Source organism: Orcinus orca, chromosome 13, assembly GCF_937001465.1.
Source record: "Orcinus orca chromosome 13, mOrcOrc1.1, whole genome shotgun sequence".
In the NCBI taxonomy this organism is placed as follows: Eukaryota; Metazoa; Chordata; class Mammalia; order Artiodactyla; family Delphinidae; genus Orcinus; species Orcinus orca.
This window is the reverse complement of record NC_064571.1, coordinates 70,187,551-70,199,677: the sequence shown is the minus strand read 5'-3', so window position 1 is coordinate 70,199,677 and position 12,127 is coordinate 70,187,551. Positions and strand designations below refer to the sequence as shown.

Here is a 12,127-nt window from a genome sequence, read left to right as displayed (position 1 = left end):
AGGAGTCTTTTCCATTTCTTAAAGAACTGTTTTCAGTTCTAGAGGGCACTTTTGCTTCATCAGCCCTGGAACTACAAGAATAAAGTGCCAGGCAGCCCCAGGATCCTGACTATGAAGAAACCCTATTTAGGCTTCTCTCTCTAGTAGTTTTTAAAAAAAAAATACATTTATACATTTATTTATTTTTGGCTGCATTGGGTCTTCATTGCTGTGCGCGGGCTTTCTCTGGTTGCAGCGAGTAGGAGCTACTCTTTGTTGTAGTGCACAGGCTTCTCATTGTGGTGGCTTCTCTTGTTGCAGAGCACAGGCTCTTAGGTGCGCGGGTGTCAGTAGTTGTGGCACGCGGGCTCAGTAGTTGCGGCACGCGGGCTCAGTAGTTGTGGCTCACGGGCTCAGTAGTTGTGGCTCATGGGCTCTAGAGCACAGACTCAGTAGTTGTGGTGCATGGGCTTAGTTGCTCCACAGCATGTGGGATCTTCCCAGACCAGGGCTCGAACCCTTGTCCCCTGCACTGGCAGGTGGATTCTTAACCATTGTGCCACCAGGGAAGCCCCTCTAGTAATTTTAAAAGATATAAGATATGGAAAACAGAAGGTCTAAAATACACCTTATAGGAGTTCCAGAAGGAGAGGATTGAGAAAATAGAGGAGAGGTAGTAATAAAAGAGAGAATGGTTGAGGATTTTTCAGAATTGATGAAAAACACAAATACTGAGATTCAAGAGGAAGAAAGAGTCATGAGCAGTATAAATAAGAATAAATTCAGATCTGAATTCACTGCAGTAAAACTTCAGAATGGCAAAGATCAAGAGAAATTCTTACAAAATATTACTATTCTTCTGTCCAAACGTGTTTCTAATTACATTCCCACATGCTAAACCTAAAAGTTGAAGTCTCAGTAAAGAGGATTTTCCTAACTGGGAACAGGACAGTCATAGGGAAGTCATCTAGCAAATGTAACCATGATCTTCCTTTTCCCAGTTTTGGTTTGTTTTGACCAAGGATGGAAAAGGATATAAAACTTCCTGGTTTTTTTTTTTTTTTTTTTTTTTTTTTTTTTTTTTTTTTTGCGGTATGCGGGCCTCTCACTGCTGTGGCCTCTCCCGTTACGGAGCACAGGCTCTGGATGCGCAGGCTCAGCGGCCATGGCTCACGGGCCTAGCCGCTCCGCGGCATGTGGGATCCTCCTGGACCAGGGCACGAACCCGTGTCCCCTGCATCGGCAGGTGGACTCTCAACCACTGTGCCACCAGGGAAGCCCCAAACTTCCTGTTTTTAGAGGATCTTTTAGGAAGATGTACTTCACCTAACTTCTGGTCCCAAATCACATAGCTTTTTCAGGGGTTGTCCCATCATATGGCACCCTCCTGTAGATTTTAAAGGAATGCAAGTAGGAGGAGGAAAGTGAGAGTGACTAGTTAGCCCTTTAAACTCTGTCCCCCTGTTGTACATTTACTCACCCACATATGCACACACGAACACACGGCATTCATGCCACTCATAGATCATTCACATGGAGCACACATTATCCACATTGAAAATACACAAAGTACACACACCACTAACCTAACACACACATACTCATACTTTCACGCAAAGGGCAGGCAGATGTTCAGCAAGCTATGACCCACACAGCTGTTTTCTCACTTCCTTGTCCACCTCTATCAGCAGCAATGGGCACTGAGGGCAGCGGGCAAGGCTCTAACTCACGGGGCTCTACACTTTGGCTCCAAACGTTTTTTCACCTCCATATAATTCTAGGCCTACCCAAGAACCATCTTCATGCAATGGAAACCACTTAGGAGACCTACAGTACAGTCCTGGCAGCTCTGCTCCTGAGGACACTATTGCAGCATCCTAGGAAGATGGGCAAGGAGTAGACTACCAGCTCACTGCCATGTCATCACACTGATGTCCAGGACACTGAAGGAGTGGGAAGAAGAGGAGCTTAAGCGTAGGAAGCTCAGAAGTCTTAACTGTAGATGGGTAAGCAATCTCCCACAACCTCATACCATCCCTTCTTACTGGGAGAGGGACTGTTTCCTGTGCCTTCTAGGCCTACAGAACATTCTAAATCTAGATTTTGCTCTCCTGACGTTTGCTAAGGTTTTTTTTTTGGCTGCGTTGGGTCTTTGTTGCTGCGCGTGAACTTCCTCTAGTTGCAGCAAGCGGGGGCTACTCTTAATTGCAGTGTGTGGGCTTCTCATTGCAGTGCCTTCTCTTGCCATGGAGCACGGGCTCTAGGCACACGGGCTCAGTAGTTGTGGCTCGTGGGCTCTAGAGTGCAGGCTCAGTAGTTGTGGCACACGAACATAGCTGCTCCACAGCATGTGGGAATCTTCCTGGAGCAGGGCTCGAACCTGAGTCCCCTGCATTGGCAGGCGGATTCTTTACTGCGCCACCAGGGAGGTCTCTAGCTAAGGTTTTAACAGTTGTTTTTTCCTCTCCATCCTCCCTCCACCCACACGCCCCCCTTCTCCCCTCCCATTGCTCTTCTTTTGGTCTCTGGCCATTATGAGTTCTGAAGCAGGGCCAGGTCCCCTTGGGAGCCCCTAATATGCCCGGCACTAGGCAGATATACATGCAAGTCCAGTTCTGGCCATGGGACAGTACTTTAGGAAAACGGAAAAAAAAACAGTCTTGTATCTGGCCCTGCTTCAGTTCCTCAAAGTGAAGATGACATTTCTGGTAAGCAGTTACAATTAGATTTTTAGAGCCCTGGGTTTTCAAATAATCACATGCAGGATTAAGAAAGATAATTTAAAATGTTTAATTCTGCCTGATTAGCTGGTAATTGAGGTGATCTGCTGATGTGGAAGTAATGTAATAGAGTTAATATGCCCCCCGGCATGACAGATGTCTTGTGCCTTGTCGATCAGTCTCTTTAGCAATTACCTTGTCCTCTGTCCTTTTTTTTTTTTTTTTATTTTGATAGTCAGTGAACTTCTTTTTGTCATCGTCATCCTTTCTGGCAGCCAGAGTCAGCAGACCTTGCACAGACATCATGCCCATTTATTGGTATCATTCCTAAGTTTTAGATGGCTATTTCAGGGCTTCCCTGGTGGTGCAGTGGTTAAGAATCCGCCTGCCAATGCAGGGGACACGGGTTCGAGCCCTGGTCCGGGAAGATCCCACATGCCGCGGAGCAACTAAGCCCGTGCGCCACAACTACTGAGCCTGCGCTCTAGAGCCCACGAGCCACAACTACTGAGCCCGCGTGCCACAACTACTGAAGCCTGTGCACCTAGAGCCTGTGCTCGGCAACAAGAGAAGCCACTGCAATGAGAAGCCCATGCACTGCAATAAAGAGTACCCCTGCTCGCCACAACTAGAGAAAGCCCATGTGCAGCAACGAAGACCCAATGCAGCCAAAAAAAAAAAAAAAAAAGACGGCTATTTCAGAGCCTCATTTGGATATGGATTTTCTTTATTCTATGATGCCAATTTCAGAGGTGTCATTTACCCTCTGTAAGTTTTCTTTTCTTTTTTTTCTGGCCTCGCCTTTCTATGACTCCAGGGAAAACAATCCTAGGATATGTTTTAAAATGGGAAACTGGGTAAAAGTGCCTATGTGACCCTTTGTAATCCAAAGCTTCCTCCCCCAATCCTGCTCTGTCCCTAGGCAGTCACTGGCTTGCTTCTGTTCATTATAGATAAATTTGTGTTTCCTAGACTTTTATATAAATGGAATCATGATATACGTACTCTTTATTGTCTGGCTTCTTCTGCTCGGTGTAATTATTTTGAATTCATCTATTTTATTGCTGTATAAATAGTTAATTCCTTTTTATTGTTGAGTAGTGTTCCATTGTACGGACATAGCACAATTGTTTTATCCATTCACTTGGATGGACATTTAGGTTATTTTTTGTTTTACAAATTAACTATTTGTAAATATTACAAATAAAAATACTGTGAACAACTGTAAAAAAAAATGGGAAACTGGGTAATTATTTTGTTTGCAAATCATTAAAAAAGAGCATTTGTATCTGAGATTGATTGTTTCCCTTGGCACATTCAGTGTGGCACTGAAGGACTATAAGGAATCCTGTAGATCTTCTAGTGCCCTGAGAACACTGGAGCTCAGTGAGGCTAAGTGACTGTAACACACATACTAGTTATTTTCCCAGAAGGAACTGGAACTCTTCGTTATTTCAGGAGGACCTGTTATTATATGCCAAGCACTGTATTAAGCATTGGGGTTGCCCAAAAATAACTCTCTGAGCTGGACCTTGAGGATGGGTAGGAGTTTGCTAGGCAGCGAAAGAGTAGTGTTTTTTCTTTCCTTAAACTGGAGAACTAGTTTGGGAAGATCAAAAAAAGAAGAATTACATTTTCCTTAGCCTCTCTAGTTAGCGGTTCAGACCCTTACTTAAAGAAGTTTAATGAAAAGATATTTTTGTTACAGACTCTAGGAGTGGTGCACCTCTCTTCCTTGATCATTCAAAGACAAGAATGAATGAAGTGATCTGTGCCTGAACCTTTGGTATCTGGCCTGGCACCATCCCGCCACATTGCCACCCGTGCAGTCCTGCTCCTTGCCCTGTACAGGAAGGTGCTGGAGTTGAATGGCAGTGGGACCTGGGTTTCTCTCCAGTAATGTACAGAGCCAAGGTCATATCCACCCTGTGTGATGGTGAGTAGTGCAAGCTCCTGGTACGTGCTACCTGGTTATGCCACCACCCCACCTCCCCACAGATATCCAGGTAAAGTGAACATTTAGGCACATGGGGACCTACTAATGAGTGCTAAGATGTACTGAGTGCTTACATGAGCCAGGCACTGTTCTTAGACTATATATGAGTTACTGCATTTAAGTGAGGCTGCACTGTACTGCACAAAGCAAGAGTGGAAGCTTCTGAAAATCTAGAGAAATGGAGCAACTTACAGAAGCCTATAGCATGACAAGTGGCAAGGAGTCAGTGCTGGAATGCCAAATAGAAGAGACTGGACGCTAGGCAGACTGCTACCAAATCAAGAGGGTGTGGTAAGGAGGACACGGATGTCAGGGTCAGGCAGACAGGCAGACAGACCTAGAACCAATTCCTGGCTCTGCCGATTTACCAGCTGGATGACTCTGGGCAGGTTGTTTACCTTTGGGGGTATAACTTCCTCCTCTGTAAAGTGGGCATTAGCCTGTCTTGCAGGGTTGTTCTGAGTGTGTGAGAAAATGCATAAAGAGTCCAGCACAATGCCTGGCCTAGAGTAGTGCCCTGCTTTTCATTATTAGCCAAAGGATCCTTATGTCCCCAAGAATCTGTAAGAATCAAGGAATTTCAGAGGTTGAAGACGACTCAGAGATCACCCACTCCAGACACATCATGTTTGGATGCACAACCTGAGCCCCAGACATAATGAGTCATTTGCCCCAAACTGTCTGCTAGTTATTAGTTAAATCAGGATTAGAACCCAGGACATCATCTGCCCTTAGCCACCAGAACCAATGATTACAGTTGAACCATACGAAAAACTCTTGAGATATTTCACTAAAAAGGTGATTTAGGCTGATCCTGTTAGTTTGCCTCAGCTTATTTTCTCACAGAACAGCTGATTTTCCAGCATTCACTTTAGGTCACTTCTGAAGCATGCTGATTTGCTTTCTTGCATATGTTAGTCTACTTGGGCCACCATAACAAAATACCACAGACTAGGTGGCTTAAACAACAGAAATGTATTCCTCACAGTTCTGGAGGCTAGAAGTCCAAGATCGAGGTGCTGGCAAGATAAGTTTCATTCTGAGGCCTCTTCTCCTGGCTTGCAGGAGGCCACCGCCTTGCTATGTGCTCCCATGAACTTTTTGAATGCACATACAGAGAGACTGAACTCTCTGCTGTCTCTTCTTATAAGGACGCTAATCCTATTGGGATCAGGGCTTCACCCTTATAACCTCATTTAATCTTAATTACCTCCTTATAGGTCCTATCTCCAAATACAGTAACTTTGGGGGTTAGGGCTTCAACATATAACTTTTAGGGGGAGCACAATTCAGTCCAAGGGCTTGTGTTACATATGTTCCTCCATCCCTCATGAGCCCTTCCATTCAGGTCTGTTTCAAATCAGAGGTATATGTACGATGAAGTACATGAAATATTAAGTACCTCAACATGAGGCATCTCCTACAGCCTGGCCCCTTTTATAGCTCCTCCAGGTCATTCATTAGCCAAAGACCAAGAAATGTGGCAAAGCCAAAGTCTAGATCATTCATTCTGTTATCAGTTGAGAGAATGAGGGTTTAAGAGTTAAACCGAGATATATCAACAGACTCATTCAGAAAGAAAACTTGAACGTGAGTGAAGTTTCTCTGAAGACCTGCCGTGCATTTGAGTGATGAACAGAAACAGTGCAGCTTTGACATTTATTCTGATATTTCCAAAGGAAACTGTATAAAATAACATGTTTTTGAGGGAAATTTTTTCTTTAGAAAGATTAAGAAAAAAACTGTCAAAAGTGTGTAGTGAAATATCCAGATTTACAGAGGCTGAAGTGCTGTGGATCTGAAAGCCATGTGGATCTATTTCTTTGGCATCAGGACTCTCCATTCAGAGGTCATCCTAAGTCAAAGGGCTACTCAGCCTCCACATATAGAGGTTTGGGAAAGCTTGAGAGGTTCTTTATGAGATCAAGAGTGAACAGTGGCTAATTTGGCTCCTTTGTGAAAATAATGCCCAGTTTGCCCTTTGAGAAAGGATATCACCTATCTTACTTGCTAGATGTGGCTCCAAATAGTTTTTTGCTATGTCCCCAAATCATCTTTACTCCAAATTTCAAAGTAATACGTGAAAAATACAGGTTTATGGAAAAATGCAAACAATTCAGAAGAATATGGAGCAGAATGCAGAGGTCCTCCTTTTCAACACTTTCCTATCCCCCATCCTGTTCCCCTTCCCATGAGTAATGGGAAAGTTTGGTGGTTTTGTTTGTTTTGGATTTTAAATTATACTTTTACTTACAGATAGCTAGGCTTATTTTATTTTATTTTTAAATCAATGGTACCATACTATTATCATTTGACCTTCTCCTACTGATGATTATGTAGACCTGTCTAATCGATTTTTTGGTTATTACAAACAAAGCTGAAATAAACATTCTTGTACAAATATTTATATATGTGAACACTTCTATAGGACAGATTCTTAGAAAGAGATATACTGGGTCAAAGGGAAAACGTATTTTAAAAATTGGTATTGTCAAATTACCTTCCAAAAACATTCTATGAATTTATACTCCCACCAGAACTATATGAGAGCATGTGTTTTTCCAATTTGTTTGGACTTTGACATTATCAGTCTTTATTTTTTGTTGACCTGATGGGCAATGAAGGGAATCTCACTGTTATTTTGATTTGCATATTCCTAATTTCTTGTAGGGTTGAACAGTGTCTCATTTCTTTATCTTTCGTATTTCTTCTTCAGTGAATTGCCTACTTACTTTATTCTAAGGAAATGTTTCATTTATTTTTGGGGATGTAGAGCCTTCCCATAATGACACACATTAATCCTCTGCTGTTGCAAATATTCAAGTTTGCTGTTAACAGATATTCCAAAGTACAGATATTCAAAATTATGCATAGAAAAATCTAGGTGGATTTACACTAAAATGTTAACAGTGGTTACATCTAAGTGATAGGATCATGAATATCTGACCTTTTTTTTTTTTGCGGTACATGGGCCTCTCACTGTTGTGGCCTCTCCCGTTGCGGAGCACAGGCTCCAGACGTGCAGGCTCAGCGGCCATGGCTCACGGGCCCAGCTGCTCCGCGGCATGTGGGATCTTCCCGGACCGAGGCACGAACCTGCGTCCCCTGCATCGGCAGGCGGACTCTCAACCACTGTGCCACCAGGGAGGCCCCGGACTTTTTTATACCTTTCTGTGTTGTCTGCTCTTTTCTCCTCTTGAACACTAACCATGTATTAATTTCATGAGTAGAAAGTAAAAAAAATAATAGAGTGACTGGTGGGGTAAAGGTGATGAAGGCTCTCAAAGCAATTCTAAAAGAGCATTTCGCAAGGTACTTTGAGTATTGGCAGTATCAGTATATACTTAATTCTCCTAAGTCAAAATTTGAAGGAAACAACAGTCACTTCTTGGATAATAAATTGATATGGAGATACAGTTAGTCTTATTATTTTATAGTTACCTCTTTAGCACCGAAGATTCTATCATTCTTTACCCACTGTATTTTATGGCCCAACCCTTTCTGAAGTATTGGCAATCAACAGTGAGGGGCACTCAAACATTTTGGCTATAACAGAAGCTTCTGGACAGAAATGTGCAAAATCTCTATTCAAGGACAAAATGGCTACTGAGCTACAAAGTCCCCTCAGCAACTCCACCAATTATTAACAAATGCAAGGAATGTACATGTTGATCAGAAAGAAGGAGGTGGGAGAAAGAAAGAATGGTTTGCTGGGGAACCACAGTTTAAGGAGCGTCACAAAGACTACCTCTGGCAGTGCCATGGGAGACCTGGTGAGTACTCAGTCCTCTCAGCAAGACTGTGGCTCAGCAGGAAACAGTGTCTGAGTTTGCCGGAGTTGAGAAACATCTTTTGAGAGCACCTAAATTCAATCGTTCTACTTACATCTGACAAAATTAGTTTGGCTTTCCAGTGGCCAGGTGGCTGGGGATGGGAAGAGGGTGTAGGCTGGGGGGAAGGTCACACCAAGATGGAAATAATGGCACTTCGGATGTTGGATGACTGAACTGTCATTCTGGATGGTACCTCAGAAGTGGATTAATGGGAGCCTATGCTTGTGAGCAGCCTGGATGGCAGAAGGCCAGACCCCAGGATGGGGGGAATACACCAAGGAGGAGTTACCTTGGAAAACTGTGGGTAATCCACCAGCCCCAGCAATCACCCTGCCCTCATGAGTGCTTCCACGCCAACTGGGACTGAAATGATTCCACTTCCTACTGGTGCAGTCTCTAGTTTGGAGCTGCTTCTCCAGCCCCAAGTTGTCCCTTGGGGACATCCATGCAGCTGGGCTGATGCTGCCTCATGCCTCACCAATAACCGTGAATACTACACGACTCAAATGCAATGGATAGAAAGAAAGAGGAATAAAAAATAGGGACAATGAGTCCCCCCTGCCCCTTGCCTTTGATTACTCTGGCTTTACATATCCTGAATTATGATGATTTATTACAAAGTGAGTGATTCTTGAGAAGACAGATTTAGCTTAGGGGCTGAATTCTTGAAATTAAGAGTGTCAGTGTAGACTTTAGGACTTAACCATTTACATGAGGAAATTTATAAATCAGGAATTTTACAGAGCTTATAGGCCAAGGATAATTAAGGTTACAATATATCACACTATCACAGTAATCCTAAAGTGTCACCATGCTTATATGTGTGTAACTCTGACTATGGAGCGAATATTCAGTGCAGTCATGGACACAAGAAGGCAAAGCCCCTGACCTTCAGGTTGCAAGGACTTGAGTGAGGACATGAGCGCCAGAGATGGGAGAAGAGACACATCTGTCATGTCTTCCAAACTGAGCCGAGGACATCTGCAGCTACTGCCACCATCTCACTTTAGTACAAGGGGAAAAACAGATGTAAAAATAGAGGCGATATATCCAACTATTAACACTGAGGCAAAACTGGATATAGCAGTCTGCAGAGGCACAGCGTAGAGGAGGCGATGGCTCCCGCTAGGGCAGGCTGTCTCCAGTGGACAACATGCCAACTAACTAAAGAGGTTTCCACCATCCATGCCAGTATGATTGGCAAATAAAAACTGGCTATATTTAGGTTGCACAGCAGGATTGTTTTGTGAAGGTGTAACATCATAAGGGATGAGGAGGAGAAAAGAGAGAAGGTTACAAACTGCCTGAGAGCAAGTGACACCCTCCTGACAGGAAAGGGAAGGAGCCCATCTGTTGAGAAGAAAATGCCTCCCTGGGAGTTCCTCACTCACCAGGTGAATTAGCTCCTCTTTACCAGACTTATGAAGAAGCTGAACAGTTGTGTGCAGGACAGGCAAGAATTTTAATAATGAGTGCTGGATGAGAGGAGAAAGACAGCATGAAAAAGCTGAGGGAGACTACACCCAGAAAATAACTACCCTTGTTTCCTGTGTCACCTCGCTTCCACTGGGGGGATGTTAAGCGCCCAGTCAGTAGATTCAGTACAGCAATTAAGTAGAAGATTCTTTATCTAGAGAGTATCCACTCATTAGTGAAATGCCTTTTTGTTCTTTTTGTTTGTCCTTTGTCTTCTCAATTGAGATATCATACACATACCCTAAAATTCACCCTTAAAAAAGTGCACAATTCAGTGGTTCTGAGTATATCTACAAGGTTGTACAACCATCACAACTGTCTAATTCTAGGACATTTTCATCAGCCCAAAGAGGAACCCTGTGTACATCAGCAGTCACTCCTCATTCTACCCTCTCTCCAGCCTCTGCTGTCAATTTACTTTCTGTTTCGATAGATTTACCTACTCTGGATATTTCATATAAATGGAAGCATACAGTATGTGGCCTTTTATATCCGACTTCTTTCACCTAGTGTAATGTTTTGGATGTTCATCCATGCCGTATCATGTATCAGTATTCCTTTTTATGGCTGAATAATGTTCTATCATATGTATATACCACAATTTGTTTCTCCATTTATCTGTTGATGAAAATTTGGTTTGTTTTCAATTTGGGGCTATTATGAATAATGCTGTGTGAACATTTGTGTATAAGGTTTTGCGTAACATATGTTTTTTTAATTTCTCTTGGCTATATACCTGGAAGTAGAAGCGCTGAGTCTGTTGTAACTCTAAATTTAACTTTTTGAAGCACTTCCAGAGCATTTTCCAAAGTGGCTGTACCATCTTACATTCCTATCAGCAGTGTTTGAGGGTTCTGATTTCTCCACATCCTAGTCAACAGTATCTGTTTTTGATTATAGCCATTCTAGTGGGTGTGAACTGGTATCTCATTGTGTTTTGCCTTAAAAAAAAAAAATCGAAGCCATCTGTATTCATAGTTTAAAAAGACAAAGCTTAAAGTGTAAATGGCCCATCCCTCTCCACTCCTATTTCTATGAGGCAAATACTTTAAATTCTTTTACTGGTTTCTTCTGATTTTATCTTCTATTTCTGGTAGTATGCTTATACTGTTGTCTTTTAAAAAAATCTGTTTTAGGTATTATCTCTTGAATTCCAACAATGGAAGATGAGCATTTAATTCTCTTATCTTCCCCTATGTGCACACAAATACACACTCACTTTATCTTTCCATTTTCACAGTATGATTATAATCTCTATTTTTGGTTAAATCAATAATTGGCACTTACATTGTTATGACTATGCATTCATAGCCATGTGGTGTACAAAATTTATATTTACTTAACCATACCTTTTCCCCTTAGATTCCAGATGACCTAGAGGAAAAAATTTGCTTTTTTAAAAAATTTCCTCAGTTTTCTACATATTAATTACTACTTCCTCCTCAAATTCTACAAGAGCTAAAAATCTTTGTGCATATTCAAACACACTGGATATCTGGATATTCCACTATTGCTTTCTTTTTCCTTTTTTCTTTTTTGTTTCCAGGAGACGTTCCTTCCAGAGCCCGCCATGCTCCTGCTCTACTCTGAACTGACGGGGCACGGGCTTCCTGCGTAGGTATTGTCCTGGAACTTTCCTTCATCGTCACTGACTTCTCTCTTAAGTTGCATCACCTGTTTCCTGGATCTCATATCTTCCTGTCTTAGTTTTATCCCAGCTTACAATAGCATATCTTCCAGTAGCTTCTTTATTCCTCTATTCCTCCATTACCGTCTTGTTTTTGTTAAATATTTTCTAGTGTACCATTTTAATCGTCTTGTTTCTTTTAGGTGTTTTTTTTTTTTGGTTCTTTTCTTAGTGATTGCACTGGTGATTCCAATTAACACCTTAATCTAGTTTAGATTAATACTAACTTAATTTCAATAGCATACAAAATTGTTTGTGGATGCTTTCATGCTACCACGGTAGAGCTGAGTATTTGTAGCAGAGCATGTATGCATATGGCCTGTAAAGCCTAAAACTTTACCATCTGGCCCTTTACAGAAAAAACCTGCTGATCCCGATCCAGCGTCCTGATCTTCCCGATCCCATTTTCTCTCTCCTGCCTCCAAGCATTAAGCAA

General features: G+C 42.3%; 2 protein-coding genes across 6 annotated transcripts in view; one reads left to right on the top strand and one right to left on the bottom strand.

The window, feature by feature from the left end:
• Positions 1 to 3,911, top strand: part of MRPL33 (mitochondrial ribosomal protein L33) — a 32,534-nt gene extending 28,623 nt beyond the window's left edge. Inside the window, exon 5 of the mRNA XM_033425192.2 lies at positions 1,761 to 3,911. Coding sequence (XP_033281083.1) covers positions 1,761 to 1,860 — 100 coding nt within the window. The 3' untranslated portion in view covers positions 1,861 to 3,911. The remainder of the gene's footprint in view (positions 1 to 1,760) is intronic.
• The window catches only part of RBKS (ribokinase), a 73,854-nt gene that overhangs the window by 18,022 nt on the left and 43,705 nt on the right, over positions 1 to 12,127 (bottom strand). The window contains exon 8 of one of the 5 annotated variants that reach the window (XM_033425189.2): positions 7,641 to 9,532. The exons of the other annotated variants lie outside the window; for them this stretch is intronic. Within the exon in view, the coding sequence (XP_033281080.1) occupies positions 9,530 to 9,532 (3 nt within the window). The 3' untranslated portion in view covers positions 7,641 to 9,529. Of the gene's footprint in view, positions 1 to 7,640; positions 9,533 to 12,127 lie in introns of those variants that run through there. 5 annotated transcript variants of the gene reach the window in all.